At 33.5% G+C, this 18,286-nt stretch overlaps 8 protein-coding genes across 8 annotated transcripts; 3 read left to right on the forward strand and 5 right to left on the reverse strand.

The window, feature by feature from the left end:
• Nucleotides 1-553: 553 nt before the first annotated feature.
• EIN_164310 (protein serine/threonine kinase, putative) lies at nucleotides 554-5,715 on the forward strand (the record flags this gene model as incomplete). Its single annotated transcript, XM_004255754.1, has 2 exons — nucleotides 554-5,350; nucleotides 5,407-5,715. 2 exons carry the CDS (start codon nucleotides 554-556, stop codon nucleotides 5,713-5,715), a joined length of 5,106 nt encoding a protein of 1,701 aa, XP_004255802.1.
• A 432-nt stretch (nucleotides 5,716-6,147) lies between these two features.
• On the reverse strand, nucleotides 6,148-7,381 carry EIN_164320 (hypothetical protein; the record flags this gene model as incomplete). The annotated part of the gene is made up of 3 exons (XM_004255755.1): nucleotides 6,148-6,831; nucleotides 6,918-7,027; nucleotides 7,249-7,381. 3 exons carry the CDS (start codon nucleotides 7,379-7,381, stop codon nucleotides 6,148-6,150), a joined length of 927 nt encoding a protein of 308 aa, XP_004255803.1.
• Nucleotides 7,382-8,331: 950 nt separating this feature from the next.
• On the reverse strand, nucleotides 8,332-8,922 carry EIN_164330 (hypothetical protein; the record flags this gene model as incomplete). Its single annotated transcript, XM_004255756.1, has 1 exon — nucleotides 8,332-8,922. One exon carries the CDS (start codon nucleotides 8,920-8,922, stop codon nucleotides 8,332-8,334), a length of 591 nt encoding a protein of 196 aa, XP_004255804.1.
• Nucleotides 8,923-10,299: 1,377 nt separating this feature from the next.
• On the forward strand, nucleotides 10,300-10,839 carry EIN_164340 (hypothetical protein; the record flags this gene model as incomplete). The annotated part of the gene is made up of 1 exon (XM_004255757.1): nucleotides 10,300-10,839. One exon carries the CDS (start codon nucleotides 10,300-10,302, stop codon nucleotides 10,837-10,839), a length of 540 nt encoding a protein of 179 aa, XP_004255805.1.
• Nucleotides 10,840-11,130: 291 nt separating this feature from the next.
• Nucleotides 11,131-13,125, reverse strand: EIN_164350 (involucrin, putative; the record flags this gene model as incomplete). Its single annotated transcript, XM_004255758.1, has 1 exon — nucleotides 11,131-13,125. One exon carries the CDS (start codon nucleotides 13,123-13,125, stop codon nucleotides 11,131-11,133), a length of 1,995 nt encoding a protein of 664 aa, XP_004255806.1.
• Nucleotides 13,126-13,318: 193 nt separating this feature from the next.
• On the reverse strand, nucleotides 13,319-14,209 carry EIN_164360 (hypothetical protein; the record flags this gene model as incomplete). The annotated part of the gene is made up of 1 exon (XM_004255759.1): nucleotides 13,319-14,209. One exon carries the CDS (start codon nucleotides 14,207-14,209, stop codon nucleotides 13,319-13,321), a length of 891 nt encoding a protein of 296 aa, XP_004255807.1.
• Nucleotides 14,210-14,244: 35 nt separating this feature from the next.
• On the reverse strand, nucleotides 14,245-16,686 carry EIN_164370 (sarcolemmal membrane-associated protein, putative; the record flags this gene model as incomplete). Its single annotated transcript, XM_004255760.1, has 1 exon — nucleotides 14,245-16,686. The coding sequence occupies one exon, from the start codon at nucleotides 16,684-16,686 to the stop codon at nucleotides 14,245-14,247; it is 2,442 nt and encodes an 813-aa protein (XP_004255808.1).
• A 518-nt stretch (nucleotides 16,687-17,204) lies between these two features.
• Nucleotides 17,205-17,915, forward strand: EIN_164380 (peroxiredoxin, putative; the record flags this gene model as incomplete). The annotated part of the gene is made up of 1 exon (XM_004255761.1): nucleotides 17,205-17,915. The coding sequence occupies one exon, from the start codon at nucleotides 17,205-17,207 to the stop codon at nucleotides 17,913-17,915; it is 711 nt and encodes a 236-aa protein (XP_004255809.1).
• Nucleotides 17,916-18,286: the final 371 nt, after the last annotated feature.

Below are 18,286 nucleotides of genomic sequence, written 5' to 3' on the forward strand. Positions count from 1 at the left end.
AATTCAAGCACCAAAGGGGTTGTCTGTTTTTTGAAACAATTTTGAAACGAATAACATTTTTAAAACAAAATAGTTTTTCAACTAAAATTTGGTCTTGCACGCCCTTTCCCTGTAAAAAAGACTAAAAATTTTAACTTGCACACCTTGGGGAAGTCACTTTAATTGAATTTTTATTTTGAAAATAACACCCAAAATTTTACAAGTTATTTATTTTTAAACCAAAAACAACTTAAAATATTTTTTTTTATTATAATAAAAACACTAAAAATAGTTAAATTTAATAAAATATATTATCATATTCACTACAATTTTCTGAAATGTTGTTTTTTGAAAAAATGTTTTTGAATTATTTTAACATTCTGTTTTATTTATAATTTATTTAAAATTTAAATATTTATTATTATCCCACAAATGTGTAACATTCAAATATTTTATCATACGATATTATAATTATGATATTTATATTTAATAAATAAACCATAAATTTCATTAACAGAAAAACCCAGCATTTTTAGAAACTACACACGAAACTTGAAAAGCACAACGCAAAGTCATGTTTTTACTCTTGTCAATCTCATTTGTGATTAACGCGTTGGAATGTTTGCCCTATTCCACGACCTGTGAAGGGGGATATACGAACAATGCGATCAAAGTTGATGTGACCCAGTGCAGCACCATTCGCGTCTACGACGAGTTTACTTTGACAAATGCGTGTGTACTCCGTTTTTCTCCACATACCAAGTTTATAGTATCACGTGGTGCTTATATTGAATTAACCTTTGACCCACAAGTAGTAATGTACATTGACGAATTTATGATGGAAGATTACTGTTCCGTTACTTTTAAAGGCCTTTTCAATGTCTTTTCATTCCGCACGATCACTCTTGGTCTTCACCCCAAATTCTCTTTTTATGACTACCAGACGTACTCTAACATCACAATAACTCTTCCCAAAGGTCTCTCGTTGAATTACGCCAACGGCGCGACATTCATGAACTCAAATATTCTCAACGAAGCCATCAAATTCACCGTGACGGGTACATTGACTTTTGTCAACTCGACATTTTCTAACACCGTATTTCTCGATTTAGCCGCGACGACGCTTATCTTCGAAGACTCGATATACGACTTTAGGAATGAATTAGAGTCGTACTACGATGAGCCCAAAGTGTCTGCGAACGATCTAATTTTCACGGGGCACTCGACGGGAGAGATTTTAAGTCGTGTGTCTTATAATGTCAACAACATCACGTTATATGGCACTTCCGAACTTCTTTATGACAAAGAAGACACTAGCAACGATTTGAGCTTCAATTTGTTACTCACTGATAACTCCATCTTTCACATCCATAGAGAATACCAAGTCGGAACATCGTCGCTCACTATTAAAGGAAACTCAACGCTTTACATCTACAAAGAATCGGTCTTGTCTTTAGGCGTTGCCGTATTAAATTCAGATCTTTGCATTAAGGAACACTCGCGAGTGTATGTGTTAGGTACTATCCAGTCTTTTAAATCAGTGTTCATTCAAGATAGTGCGTCTCTCTATATGGATGGAACACTGAAGAGCGGGTTTTACCCTGACAAAGTGAATATTACAATGAGTGGGGAGGCGTATTTAGAGGTTGGAGGGAATGTGCAGTTATTAGTCGAACAAATGGTGATGTACGATACATCAAAAACCGTGTTTAAAGATAACATGCAGGTCTTAGTCTACTTATTTTCATTGCTGGATCAGTACTCGGGAATGGTACTGTCTCTCTACGACCACGCATCACTCTCGTTTAATGTGTATGATGAAAATCATAGTGTGGATGGGATTTACTCGACTTTTATGTACAATGACTCGAAAATTGTATTCCATGGGAACAACCACGGCTTTTTATATCAAGTTGAAATGAACGACAACGCGAGGGTGGAGACTAATGACTTAATAGATGTCACTTTAACTCATGTAATAATGAACGATAATACAGTCATTACTATAACAGATAACTCGAGAGTGATTCTTGCGAATATTAAGACGTCTTTTGACTCAAAAATCGTGTTCAGAGGGAATGGGAAAATGACGTTGAGATGTTCAACAGGGGAGTGGGATGATGAGTGTTGGTTTGAAGAAAGCGTCTTACAATTCAATGGATTTCCCTTCGACTTTACTAACACCTCATTGTTGGGGACTCCATTTGACTTATACCAAACTGATCTGCGATTCAACGACACAACTTTAGAGAATACAATGCTGCCATCAGACCGATGTATTGGCTTGTTTTCAATTGGTGATGATGCAATTATCCCACCATTCACCAACCCACACATCTTCAAATTGTTTGATGGCCATTTGGTGAAGTATTGCCCCGAAGGCATCGATCATATAACAGAAAAGACGTACTGCACAATGATCTATAAGGACTGGAACAACGCACACACCTTCGAGAGATACTACCCCTTCGACCAAGCACATTGCCCGTATGACAACGTCGAAATTGTCACTTCCCTGAAACAAGTGGTGATTGGGAATTATCAAGTGTTGGCCAAATTCCTAAATGAAACAAATGTCTTCTTTCAAAAGGTCACGACAAAGCAACAGAAGGTCTCTGGCCTCTTGCGAGAAGTGACGTTTCCCTCGCAAATCGTTCTGAAAAGCTCGTGTGCTACGATCGACAGTGTTATTGTGGAATTGCTTCCAAATGGGACATACAATTATACATCGACGTGTAAACAATATTATAGAACACCACAAACTATCGAACGTGGGTATCTGATTGTCGACGACGTCACTTTTGTGATCAATACCGATTTCGGAATATCCGTCTATATTTTAGACCAATTAAAACCGTCGACAGTCTCAACAAGTCTTGTCACAGGTGTTCTTGTTATTGGGAAAATCGGGTTCTACGTCGACGACGAGTTGTGTAAATATGGTCGTGTCACAGCGACATCTACTGTATGTCACAAGTACGATGTGATGCAGTGCGACGACGGGTATTATGCGAATGGGTTTATCTGCACGAAATGTTCTGATACGAAATGTTTAGTGTGCACCAGCTTGCAATGTGTGTTATGTGCGAATGACTACATTTTAAATGGGAGTGTGTGTATTAAGAAACCAACTGGGTGTAAGGTGGCACGAAACAACTATTGTTTTCTCTGTCAAGATGGGTACTCTCAAGTTGGGAGAGATTGCTTAACAACATCGCCTCTTGCGAATTGTATGGAGAGTCGGAACAACATGTGTTTGAAGTGTAATAATACATTGATGGTAGTTAAAGATGGTGTTTGTGTCTTATATGAAGGTGCGTATTTTACGACTACCATATCAGTAGTCACGTGTAATTCTGGGTATTACACGTTAAATGGGATATGCTATCAGTGTACTACTCGACACCCACACTGTTTGCGATGTGATTACACGTCTTGTTATGTGTGTGAGAATGGGTATGAAATTCAGAGTGGTGCGCAGTGTTTAAGCCAGAGTTGTCAGACGTACAGTTCGATTGGCATCTGTTTGAAGTGTAAAGAAGGGTATATCCTCGACGAGTCGAAGAAATGTGAGTCTCGAATCGACTACTGTTCATTACAGTCGTCGTCCACGTGTTATCTCTGTTTAGACGGGTACTTCCTTTCAAATGGCATTTGTGTCTCGATCATTGCGAATTGTTTAACAAATAGTAACACGGGGTGTGTCCGGTGTCGGCCGGGGTATTACCTGAATTCGTTGAAATTATGTGAAAAGTGCCAGTCGAATTGTTTGACGTGTGGGACGTCCCCTTCGAATTGTCTTTCGTGTTATGAGGATGCCTTTCTTTCTGAGAGCAGGTGTATTACAGCGGTGAGGTATGAAAAATTGTGTGACAGATATACGTCGAATGGCTATTGTGTGCATTGTGTGACTGGGTATTTCCTCGAGGATGATTTGTGTCAGCAATGTATGTCATCTTGTGGTATCTGTAGTAATAAATACTATTGTATAACATGTAAAGAAGGCTATTTCATATCGAAATCAGGAGACTGTTTAGAGAACAAATTAGCTGGGAACTGTGCTGTGAACATATCAACATCATTAGGTTGTATCCAGTGTAATCCAGGCAATTACTTGAATGAGAGACGATGTTATCCGTGTAGTGTAGGGTGTGCGACGTGTGATGCGTTCGAGTGTTTTTCGTGTCGTGACAATTTTGTGTATAAAAATGGGAAGTGTCAATCGTATATGTTTATCAAGCATTGTGTGACAACGCAACGGGGGGAGTGTCAACTGTGTTCCTTTTGGTATGCGCCAAATGACAAAGGAACGTATTGTGAGAAGTCACCTGTGTGGTGGGTGATCTTTCTTATTGTAATCTTTTGTCTTGTGATATTAGTTTTTGTATTAACACTGATCATATTCATTGTATACAAAGTCGTATCCAAGTACATTCGTAACAAAAAGCTAGATGGGATTGTCTCTAAAATCACGAATTCGACAATGTTGACATTTGAGTTAATTCAAGGCGTGTATTGCGACGTGAATAAAATCCTCTTTGAAGGGGATACATCGCAGCTTCCCGTCTTCCAAAGTACAATGACCGAATTTGTCATTGGAAATAAAGGGAAACAAACGGTTCGATTACAATTGAAAGGGCAGAAAAACAAATTCCGCTATGAGATCAAAGTCGCCCCACCCGTCGTGATATTAAAAAGAAATGAGGCGTGTCGGTTTACCGTTTTTATCAAGCCGCAGTGTACGTGTAAAATCAATGATAACATAACTATCTATATCAACGATACCAACAAACAAAAGGGTGAAAATGTGAATATCCCGGTAGTTGCGGAGTCTGCGATGTCGTCGTATTTAGACCAAACAGAGATCATAGTCAAGCGTTTGGTAGGGGAGGGGAGTTTTGGTAAAGTGTATTTGGGAGTCTTTAGAGGGACCCAAGTTGCGCTCAAAGTGATGAAACAAATCAACTTAGACCAAGAGACGTTAGACGAGTTCAAAAAGGAGGTTGAGATGTTAAACAAATTTCGATGCGATCAAATCGTCCATTTCTTCGGAAGTGTTCGGATGCCAAGAATCATCGGAATGGTAGTCGAGTATGCTCCTTTTGGGTCGTTAAGAAGTGTCTTTATGAGTACCAAATTCCACGATGTATGTGAGAAGATTAAAGTGAAGTACCTCGTCGATGTCACTAAAGCACTTGTCTACTTACACACAAGTGGTGTTCTTCATCGAGACATTAAACCAGATAATGTCCTCATTTTCGATGTCACAAGCATCATTACTACAAATGCAAAACTATCGGACTTTGGCTCGTCGAGAAATATCAATTTGTTGTTATCTAATATGTCATTCACTAAAGGAGTCGGCACACCAGTTTGTTGAGTACCATTATTATAAGAAGATAACAAAGAAGAAATACTCAGAAATAGGTCTACATGGCACCAGAAATATATAATAAGAACAGGTATAGTGTTGCAGCAGATGTATTTGCTTTGGGAATCACAATATTTGAATGTATGAAATGGGGGGAGGCGTATGACGGCGAGATGTTTACTTTCACGTGGCAAGTCCCCGATTATGTGAACAAAGGAAATCGTCTCCCAAAGCCAGAGAACGTCACCGACGAAATGTACGATATCATCCAGAAGTGTTGGAGTCACGACCCAAAGAAAAGACCAACAGCAAGTGAAGTGTGTAAATCTTTGACGGTGGTTGAACAGAAATTACCAAACCCATAACTCTCATCACAATGAAAGTTGTAAGTATTCTTCGTTTCTATTAATTACGCCACAACGAGAAGTTATAGAGTGCTTTTCTATATACTATACTAAAACCAGAATTAAACTAGTTTATTAATATTTTTTATTGTGGTGAGTTAAAACTTAATGTTATTAGTATATATACTAGTAACAATAAAGTACATAAAGTATATTTTTATAATTCTTTATAATTCTTTATTCCATCTATTACAATAATAATAATTTATAGTTAAATGTATTATAATTTATTAATAAATAGTTTGGGTGAAATAATAGTAATTAATTATTATAGTTTGATACATATTAAAATAAAATACTAATAGTATTAAAAAATAATTAATAAGAAAATAATTATAATTATATCTATAATTCAATCTATTATAGTTGTTTATTTCGAACATTAAAAAACAATTAAAACAAATTACATCTAAATTTTCTTTGTCTTGAAGACTTTGATTTGGTTTCATTTAGCATCTGTACATTTGGGTTGGGAAGATGTGCTCTTATGTCTTGTACCAAAGAAGTGAATGCTTCTTTTACATTTATACCTAGTTTAGCAGATGTCTCGAAAAATAGAGTACCCAAAGATTCTGCTAAAGAAGCTCCTTGTTCGATTGATATTTGTCTTTCTTTAATATGTAAGTCACATTTATTACCACAAAGAACTATTGGAATATGGTCTTTGTTAATATCCTTATTTGCTAGTGTAAATAAACTCTGGTAGATTTTGTTGGCTTCAATGAAGGAGTTCTCAGAAGATATCGAATAAACCACAACAAATCCATCACCAGTTTGCATATATTGATCTCTCAAACTTTTGTACTCATCTTGACCAGCAGTATCGACAACATCAATGAGAATAGATTCGTTTTTTATTATAACACTTGTTCGATAAAAATCTTCGATTGTGGGATCATACACTGCTATAAAAGCTCCCGATATAAATTGAACCGTAATTGCACTCTTTCCAACAGAACCACTCCCTAGCATTACTATCTTATAACAATTCATTTGATATAAAAAGTAAACACCTGAACTTTTTATATAGTAGATTCGATAGAGGATGACGATAATTTGTTGTTTGGTAGTCTTTAACTTTGTTTCTATTTAAAATGTATTATAATTTATTATATTTTTACTACTGAAGTATAATACACTATTCAATGTCACATGCACAAAACAATTACTTCTTTGGACGTTAATTTTATGGACATTTCATTTTTTGACTTCGAAGTCTTGATCGAGTAATAATATTTGAAATGATAAGAGAAGTTATTGTTTGTTTCATTTACTTTTAAGCAAGTCAAAATACACCTATTTTAATGTTTTAAATAAATAGGTGAATTAAAATTGGTTTCATAGGCTTTCACAAATTCATGGAATTTGTAAAATTCGAAATTCTTTCAAAACCCTAAAAATAGACATTTTTTCCATTTTTTTGCTTATGATTCAAATCGTGTTTTGGTTCCAATAAGATAAACAAATTTTAAAAATATTCGATACAAAACAAACCAAAATGTGTAAAATTTTGGGTTTGTTTTTCAAATTTATTAATAAAAAGGTATACTTTTTTAGGTTTCACAAAAGTGAATAAAAAACGCCTTTTTCTTCGTATTATATAAAGAAAAAATAACAACGTGTGCATACGTGCCGAATTATTACAAAAAAGATTATTTTGAATTGCTAAGGGTATAAATAATTTTATCGAACATTCCTTTTTTCAGTCTTATTCTATTTTCAATAACAACAAAAAATTTCTTTACAAATACTATAAATATAAATAATACCTGTTATTTGATAATTGCTGTTTATCTACCAACATTATCTGATTGTTCATTTATTGTTAAAAATACCAAAAATTCATGAAATTGTCAAATTAATTGAAATTTATCCTTTGCAATTTTCATCTGTTTATGGTTTTTAGACCAATTTTTCACATTAAACCAATTAAATTTATCATTCTTTATTTTAATGTAATTGACTGACTAAATATGAACTGATTTTTATTTCAAAACCCAATTATAATTATAATTAAGCTCTCTTTTACACCAACACGTTTTAGTGTTCATTTAATTTTCTTTTTAATAAGGACCCATGTCTTTTTTCAATAAGAATGACACTTTTTTGTTTTGAGTTTGTCACATAACCACATTACATGAAGAGTCTGTCTTTTAACCTTGTCCTTTCTTCAAAAGTTGTTCCTTTTGCAAAAAACACACAAAAAATTCTTTAAAAATTGGGAATTAGGTAATAAATCATAAAAACGGTAAAAAAACTGAAACAACAATGTTTTAGTGTTTTGAAAAATTACCTGATATATTCCAGTTATTAATATCTAAAAATTGAAGGACAACGTTAGAGAAAGGACGACGTTTAGAGAATGAATCCAATCACATTTTGTAAATACAATGACTAACCCAACCAACTATTTTTAACAAAAATATTGAATTAATCATCCTATTTTTAATATTAAAATAACATGACCTATTATTTACTGACAATAAACAACGAAAAATATAAATAAAATTGTCTTAATGTGAAAAAAACAAATAAATGTTTAATAATAGAAAAAGTACCTTTTCACACAATTATAATTTACTGTTGCTTCCTTGTTACTGTTTGGTGGTTTCCTTCTATAGAGTCAGTTTTCTCCAAATTGAATTCATTCTTTTCGAAAACCATCACTTTGGCATTTTCCGTCTTTTCTTGATAAAGCCCAACAAGTTCCTTTCCAATCCTCTTGATTTCATCAAACCCAAAAATCAAGTCATTCCCATAGAAAATTGCTGTGATGTATTCCTCTTTGAATTGTACCCTTTTTCCTCCACACACCTTGGTTTCCACAAAGTATCCCATTTCCCTCAAAAAATCGACAAACATGTTAATGGTCTCTGTGAACACGTTAGTATTTCGCCTTCTTCTCGCTGTTTTGAATGAAACGCCTTCCGATATTTCAAACTCGATTCTTTCATCACATCGTTTGTTCACAAACTTCCGGACGTCCACCTTGTCTTCGCCACTCCATATACGTTCGACCAAGAAAAATTGCTCGTAAACGACAGCTTTCTTTTGTGGAATGATCATTTCGATGTTAAAGTGTTTGTTAATTAAATAGAGTAATACAGCTGCTTCATACACTTGGTTGTTTCTCACTTCGATGAACCTTGCTTTCCGTTGGACAAACATAATTTGAATATATTTTGAATAAGAAGTATTCAATGCACTTATTTATATACCACCCATCCTTGTACATTTTTTTCTATTACTAATAATACTTTATTTATTCACAACCCAAAAAAAACTTTTTATGGCATCTATTCGCAATTTTAGAGCTCAAGAGACTCTTCAATATCGACTCGTAAAATTGTCTTCGATCAACTTTGCAACTTATGTCCATTTTCCGAAAAATCCGAACACAAAATACATATTGTATACTTATAATCTCTATTGTTTATTACTTTCTTTATGTTTCAAGTGATTTTTCGGTCTTTTCGACAACTCTTTCGTTTTTTATTCAAAAGTCAATTAGAATTCCATCATCAGCGTTAAAATATCTCGTTTTATAGCAACTCCTCACAAAACATTTCAAAGGGTAGAATTATTTGTCTATTTATATATTATAAATGGATTTCACTGTTTTGGGTTTGTTAACTAAATGCCAAATAATCTGTTAATAAAACAACGGTGTCTACTTGTTTTCTGTCCCCATATCAATCGAACTCTCTTTTTTTATTTTTTGGCTATTCATTTTTGAGGCAGAAAAAAAATGCAACTCCATTTTTGATCCTTTATATTACTAATTAATAACAATACAATTAAACCCAACATTTCTTTCTCTTGATACTTTACTTTGTATTTTTGGAAAAATTAACTAAAAACATATTTCTATTTTAAGAATACTATCTGCAAAAACTTTATTGAATTATATACTTTCTTAAAATAGTGCTTTATAACTCTAATCATAATATTTTCGATTATAAATTATAAATTAATTATAATTCATTTATTATACTTGTCATTTTTTAATAATTTATTTGTTATTAATAAATGTATTTATCATTTTTTTTAATAAAATAGTAAAAAATATTATATTTTTATTCAACTGAAACTAGACACATATAATATCTTTTCTTATTTATTTGTTAAAATACATCCCCATTTTTTGAAATAATTTCAATTTCTTTCTCATTTAAACAAAATATTTATTTATATCTTATTTATCTCGAAATATATTTTCAGTTCGAGTTTGAGTTTTTATTCCATTAAACACTTTTTTTATATAATAAAAAAAATTTTATTAATAAATTATTTTAATTGTAAATTAATTTCATTTTAGATTAATTAATTAAAACTATATTATTACTAAAATTTACAATTAATTTTTATTATCACTTTTTGAAATAATCAAATAAGTAAACATCATATAAGAAGTTAAAACAAAACTTTAACTTTTGAAGTCAAAAAACAAAACAAAAAAGTGATTAAAAATTCAAATGTAATACCATTGAAAAACTATAATTAAACCAAAACTAATAGTAAAAAACATACAAGAACTTGAAAATGATGATTGGGCAAGACTGGAACGAAGAAACATTTAAGGCACGATTAAAAGAGTGGACTCAGCTCGAACATTTCAACACCCTTTATGACAGCGATGTCGACGGGTGGGAGTACTCGAACTTGGTGAGTATTTTAAACAAAAAGACGAACACAATGGCGCTGTGCTTTTCTTCAAGCGGACTTGTGTTTGGGTCTTTTCTGCGGAATCCGATTATTCCACAGTTCAGAACTATCGACCCAAACTTCTTCATATTCTTCCTCAAGACTCCCTCTGGACTTCCTGTGCCTGCAAAATTCCAGAGAACTCATATCGACTTCAAGGACGAACCGTGCGAAGAGTCATTTGTTCTTGGGGGTCATTATTTCTTCGACTTCTTTTCAATTAGGCTGGAGTATGAATCGGTGAAGAACCACCAACAGAACAACTTAAGATTTAATGAGTACACCTATAAGTTTTTCCAAGGATTCTCGACGGACTACTTCGGTGTCAAATTGGGGCAATACGTCAACGTTGTTAGATTTATATTTCTTCAGTGGTATTAATGTGCGGATTAGTTGTTTTTAATAATTTATTTGTTCTAATTCAAATTCGATATGAAAGTATTCATATTTTGCATTACCACTTACCAAAAAACATACGAGTTTTTCTTCAACTTTTTTATCATTGAATAGTTTTCATTATACTATTTTAATTAATAAAATTGTTATAATTTAATTCATGGAACTTATCAAATTATAATTATAACTATAATTAACAAGTTATATTCTATTTTATATATTTGAAGACAAAAAAGTAATGCAAAAAATTGGCTTATTTCCTTTGAAAAGAGCTTTTTAATTTGGTGTTATGCCTTCTTCAGCAATTTCCTGAACATCATCCTCGGACCCCGTCTTCTGCAAATCTTTTGTTTCGGAAACAGTTTTATCATCCTCGGTCTGCTCTATATTTTGATTTGCATCACTGACTTGTGTTGGGTCAGGTGAACCCGATGCCTCTTTTTGAACAATATTAGTGTCTTCTCGTTGTTCAACATTTTGATCTGTTTCAGTTCCAATTGTTATGTTCGATACACCCGCTACTTCTTGATGCGAAATGTTATCATCTTCTTCTTTCTGTATGTTTTGATCCAACTCAGTGATTGTGTTGGATGTTCTCAATACCTCCTGTTGAGCAAGGCATTGTTCCTTTTGATTCAACTGTAATTCTTTCTCTGCAAGTTGTTTCTCTTGATTATCAAGTTCCAAGTTTCTCTGTTTTAATAATTCCTTATTCTTTTCAAGTTCTTGAGATTGCTCAGTCAATTGCAGTTTTAATTGTTCAAGACTTTTATTGTCTTCTTCGACTTTTTTGGCTTTGCCTTCCAATTCTTTTTGTATATTTTCCATCTCCTCTTTCTTCTCCTCTAAACTCTGCACGTCCTTTTTCAGTGCAACAAATTCTGACTCCGCCTCTTCTTTCTCTTTTTCTCGTTGCATAATGACGACTTCTCTCTCTCTAATAAGTTGCGTCTTTTTCCACAGATCGATTTGTGTCTTTCCATTCATTTTGTTTTCTTCTATTAGTTTCTTTTCAATCACATTTAAGCGCTTTCTCTGCTCTTCAAGTTCTTGAGTTACATTTTTATTGATTTGTTCTCTTGTCTCGAGAGTTTTAATCCGTGTTTCCATTATATTTTCTTGTTGTAACAATAAGTTCTTTCGCGTTAACAATTGTTCTTGGAATTGTGCCAATTCTGTTTCGCTGTTTTTTATATCTTCTTTTAATCTTTCATATTGATTGAACATGCCATTCATTTGTTGAGTGTTTGCTTCACAACGTTTCTCCTCTTCATGGAGTTCAGTTTCTCGAGCCATCAATTCCTTCTTCTGTTTTAAATTAGTGTTAAATTCCCTCTTTGCTTGATCACTAAGTTCTTGGACTCGTTTTTCCCTTTCTGGCAGATCCCCCTCCAACTTCTTTGCCGCTTCGAGTTTTTCGTTCGCCGCTTGTTGGCACTCCACCGCCAATTTAATAAATTGGTCGACTTTGTCTTGCACTTCTTTTTCAAGTTTGTTTGAGTATTTCTTTTGTTCATCTAAAAGGTTTTCAAAAATGGTGATAAACTCTTTTGGGTCATTATTGACTACTTGGATTTGTGGTGCTTGAAGATTCTTAATTGATTGAATGTCATTCACCAAGTAGCACTCCCCTATTGTCAACTCATTCTCTACAAACCCTAATTTGTCCCCAAATCGTATAACATTCGTCGTCATCGGTGGAGTCGCGTAATTTTTCCCATTTAAATGAGTGAACACTGTAATGTCTTTCACACAGATGTACAAATCGTTCTTCACACGCCAACAAAACTTGTGTGGCAATATTTTGACATGAAACTTTCGATCAGCAACACAAACTTCTTCGTTGTCTAATACACTTGGTCGGATCACTACTTTCTGTTCAAACTTGACACCACCAAACCTTCGCCGGATGATTCTCTCGCATCCCAAATAAGACTCGTCTAATGTGATCCATATCAAATCGTCGTTTTTGAGAGTACTTATATAGTTATTAGAATCATCTCTAATTTTTTGCAACGAATCATTGATTCCCTTTTCATAATTTAATAATTTATGTTGAGTAACTATTTCATTGTTAATTGCTGTGTCTTTTTGAGTTCTTAGCTTATTCATTTTCTTTTCATTTTCTTGATCTTTAGCGTCTTGTTCCTTTTTAATGTTATACAAAATTTCTTCCTTCAGTAGCTTCGACATTGAAGATAAAAAAATTGAAACAAGCTGTTCCTTTTCTGGTTTAAAATTCCTGGTTTGCTCTTCTATTGGTTTGCTCATATTGTCTTTCACTTTTCAGTTCATTTTATTGTAATTTTTTCACTCCACTTCATTTGAATGATTTTAAGATCATTCATTTAATCATTAATTTGAGTATTAATTCTGTTAACTTAATTAATAGTTTTAATAGTAAAAATAAACTATAACGCTTATTAAAAGCCATTTCAATGATATTCTTATTAAACACTCCCTTCTACAACACTTCTTTCGATAATCGTTCAACTAGCCAACAGTTCCAATCCTTCAGTGGTATGTTCTTCATTTTACATTCTTCATACAACATTGTATTATCTATTTTTAGTACTTCCTTTGGTAACACAATTTTGATGGCTAATGCAAGTCCATTAAAGACAACCTTCTTATCTTCTTCATCTTCGACAGAACACTTCTTTAATTTGTCTAACACACCGACTAACTGTTCTTTCTCACTCTTTAATTTCAAACTCTCTCGTTCGTATTCATTAATTTTCTTCTGCAATTTGTCGTTCGCGTTCTTCTGAAATCCTACTTTCATCTCTATCATTTTGACACTCTCAACTTGCACACGTAATTCGTCTTTTGCTTCAATTGTTTCCTTTTCAAATTGTTTCACACGTTCGTCTTTGCCAGACGACTCCAATCGATACTTTTCCACCTCTTTCTTTAAGGCTTCGATGTGTTTGTCGCTTTCCTCTTTCATTTCTGCAAGCTCCTTCTCTTTCTTTTCAAGCTGACTGAGTGCTTTCTGAACGTCTTTCTTGACCTCCACAACTTCATTTTGTTTTTCTGTGAGTTGTGATTTTAATACTCCATTCGACTGTTCACTCGCCTCGCACTTCTGAACACTTTCTAAAAGACTTTGCTTCATGTTCTTCATCTCAGATTCATTGTTTTTCTTGAGACTCTCCAATTGAGAAGTTAGAGCTAGAATCTGCGTGTTGAGTCCACTCCGCTCGACTGCAGTCTTTTCAGTCTCCTCTCGGACTTTTTCTATTTCTTTTTCCTTTCTCTTGATCTCCAAGACTTTGTTCTCAAGTTCGGTATTCAAGTCCTTTTCTTTCTGCTCCTTCTCGTTCTTAATCATTTCAATCATTCGCACCTTCATGGCAACTTCTTTCTGCAACGCATTGCGCTCTTCGACTAACTCTTCTGTTCTACGCTCAACTCTTTCAAGCTAATTGTCTTCTCCTTCACTTCATTTCCTAATGTGTCAATCTCATCTTCTCTCTTTTTCTTCATGCTTTCACACTCTTCTTTTAACACACGAAGCTCGTCGTTCTTCTTTCTTTCGCTCAGAAGTTGGTCGTTGATTAAACTGCACATTTTCTGTGACTCGGTCAGTTGTTTAATCGCTTCAGAAGTCTTCGCTTGTTCGATTTCAACCTGTGCTAAAGCTTCTTTGATTTTAGTAGTTAAGGTATCTCTTTCAATAGAGTCTTTGACACTCTGCGTTTTACTAATTTCAATTTCTTTGGTCAGTTTCTCACATACAAATTTCTGATTTTTTCCCTCCTTTTCAAGACTTTCATTCCGTTTTTTTATATCTTCTATCTCACTCAAAAGTTGATTCTTGTTAGCGATAATCTCGGCATTATCTTTCTTTAATTCATTCGTTGAGGTTTTGAAAAATTCAACCTCTTTCTTCATATTTTCAAGTTCTCCTTGTAAATGAATGTTCGTCGCTTTCTCATTTTGTAAAACTTTTTCTAATTCACTTTCACCACTTTCTTTCATTTTCATGACTTCCATTTGTGATTGCAAAATTTGGTGATGTTTCGCTTCGTCTTTCATTCTCATATTTTCCTCTTCAATTTCTTGAATTTTTTTGTTTGAACCATTTTTGAATTTTTCATAATCTTGTTTAATATGTTCTTCATTCTGTTCGACCACTTTCTTTTCGATCTCAAGTTGTTCAAATTTCTTTGTTAATTCTTCAATTGTTTTCAAATTCTTTTCCTCTATGTTTTTGTTCTGTGCTTTTTCTTCTTCAAAAGTATTTACTTTGATTATAAACTCTGCCTTTTCTTTTGTCCAACTTTCTCTTTCCAAATTGACGTTTTGCATCACTTTTTTCAAATTATCTTCTGCGCTCTTTTTGATTGTTTCAATCTCGTTTTGTAATTGTTTAATTTTTGATTTATCACTTTCTTCCTGTTGTTTATCATTTTCTGTTTTCTCGTTCTGACTTTTCATCTCTTTTTCGGTGATTTCTTTCATTTTTTTCTCTTTTTCTGTCATCTCCAAAAGTTCATTCTTCAAATCTTTCATCATCTGTTCTTTGACTTCTCCGTCCTCTTTCATATCATCAATAGTTGTTTCCATCTGATCGATCGCGTCGTTCTTCTCTTTAATCCTCATATTCAAGTCCTTCACACTTCTTTCAAACTCCTGAATGATCCCCATCAATGTGTTCTCTCCTTGTAATTTGACTCGCATCTCTCGTTCGGCCTTTTCCGCAGATTCTTTCTTCTCTTTCATCAGCTCTACAGCCTTTTCCAATTCTTCAATTTTAGTGCTGCGGATCTTCACTTCATTTCGTAGTTTCTCGTTCTCCTCCGTTGCGCCAAGATTTTGCGGTTCGGGGGATTTGATTTCCTCTTTGACTAACCCTAGTGCTTCAATTTTGAGGTTCGCTACTTTCTCTCGCGTCATTTTGAGTTCTTGTATGACCGCGTCGTTCGGGGTTTCATCATAAACGTCATCAGACACATCAACCATCTCAAGACCTTCCTCCATGTTCTCTGCATTTGTTTTGATTTTTTTCACTTTATCTGCAATAGACATGTCCGTGTTTTTGTCACAAAGCGCAGTGACAACTTCTAACTCAGAATTTAACAGCATTTGAAGATCTTTTCTTTTTTGTTTGATAGCTTCTCTTCGCCCAGCGTGAATCTTTTCAACAACTTTCATGTCTTGACTACCAAATCGCGTTTCTTTAGTGACAAAATACGACAAGTAAAGTACTAAAGTGTTATCATCAATATCAGAAACATATTGCGGAATAAGTAAAGGTGGTATGTTTAATAGTTCCTTTGCTATGTTCAGACATGTATTACAGTTCTTCACCTTGTCTTTGGTGAACATATTCGCAGTTATTGCATTTGCTCGAAAAGAATTAATAAATCGTGCAAATAGAGTGCCATCACCAAATTCACTTTTCAGGTCAAAAAGGGGGTTCGTTATTTTGAGCACAAAACGGAACCACCTTGAAAAGTCGATGATTCGTACTGGGACGTCATTGAGTCTGTACCGATACATAATATAAAAGAGTAGAGTGATCGTTGGTTTAAATTCTCCACGTAAGACCTCTTCAACAGACGTTGTCACTTTAATTTTTTCACCTTTCAAAAAATCAACAATAGTGTTCATATTCTTCTCACGGTCTTGTTGTGTAAGAGGTGTCTTAATGATCCCTTCAATTTTTTTACAACTTTCAATCTCTAAATATCGGGATAATATAACGCCGTCCTGTAAGTCCTTTGTTAAATCCGTTACAATTGGCTTTTCGTAATTAATTGTGAAGTTTATTATTTCAGTGTAAGCACGTTGTTGTTGGATGTCGGATGTTTTCGATTTGGACATCAACAAAATTGGATTATTAAGTTCAATTCGTTGTTTACATACTTTTTCATATAACGAGAATTTTCTATTGAATCAAAAGTGTTATATTTGTATTATATTAATTCAATTAATATAATAGTACTATTCTTACCAATTGAATTATTTTTAAAGAATCAAAACTATACAAGAACTATAAAATTGGTAAGAAGTAAGTAAACTATTTAATTGTGTTTGTGTCAAAAATAGAATTGGATCATAACAAAGGGTGTTATTATTGAATAATCCATTTTACAAGTATAATAACGTGAAAGTGATAGATAGAAGACATGAACGACGTTAAAGGCGTTGTTTATAACTTATTAACAACATAAACGAAGATGAAATTATATAAAGACATTCTCTCATTGTATATGACTTCATTTGCCCAACATTTTTGTAGAGTCTATTTGATGTTAAAATCTGACATAAATTTTTATCTTCAACATTTTCAATAAAAATATTTCTATAAAAAGAAGTTGAGAGAATTTGATACTCAAGAAATGGAGACCAAGCAAGAAGTTCCGATTGTTGAATGTATTAAAGCTGAAGAAGTACCAAAATGTGATTGTGAAGTAGCAGTCACACAAGAAGAACCTGTTCTAGTAATAGGAGGGGAGACTGAAACAAAGGCACAAGACACCACATCTTTGATGGATAAATTCAAAGGATGGGTGTACAACATTACCAACACTATTCCAGAAATTAAAGTTGGGTCCCAAGCACTTCCCATAAAGGCAGAGTCTTATTTCAACGGTGAAATCGCTGAATATGAAATGACTCAAACTGATAAATATCACATTCTAGTTTTCTATTGTAAAGACTTCTCTACTGTCTGTCCAAAAGAATTACAAGAATTCAACGAGAGATTTGAAGACTTCTCCCTCCATGGAGCTGAGATTGTTGGAATATCTGTCGATGACATTCAGACGCACAAGAGAGTCTGTGAGTCAAAACCAGAAGAGGGAGGAATTGGAATGTTAAAGTATCCACTTGTTTCTGATATTTCTAAGACAATCAGTACTGACTATGGTCTTTTAAGCTTTACTGGATTATCAAACAGAGCAACAGTAATTATAGATCCTCAAGGAACAGTCAGATCAGTTAAAGTCCACTCCCTCCTTTTCGCTCGAAACGTTCAAGAAATTTTGGAGGAATTCAGAGCAATAGTAATGAAAGATGATATAAAGAAAAACATTGATTTGAACTACTGAAGTAATTGAATTACTTGAAAAATTATTTGGTTGTCTTGTTCATTTTTTTTCTTGACATTTATTGAGTAATTTTTAACGGAATCTATTTTTCATTTTTTCATTTGTATTTTTATTAGATTGTTTACTTTAAATACTGATATCATTATATATGTGATATTAGTCAAAAAGTGTATAAAAAACCTTTAATAGAATAGTAAAACCTTACTAAAAAAATCAATCACTAAGTCAATCAAATTTTAGAATGAATCCCCATTAAAACTAGTAGTAAGACTCTGCAAAATTTTATTATCAATTTTGTTTCTGCAAAGTCTGTTGTATAATGGATGTTGCAAAATCTTGTCCCAGCCGAACCGATCTTCTTCATTGACTTC

The sequence above is a fragment of the Entamoeba invadens genome (assembly GCF_000330505.1).
Source record: "Entamoeba invadens IP1 unplaced genomic scaffold scaff_1105074725133, whole genome shotgun sequence".
NCBI classification, from domain to species: domain Eukaryota; phylum Evosea; order Mastigamoebida; family Endamoebidae; genus Entamoeba; species Entamoeba invadens.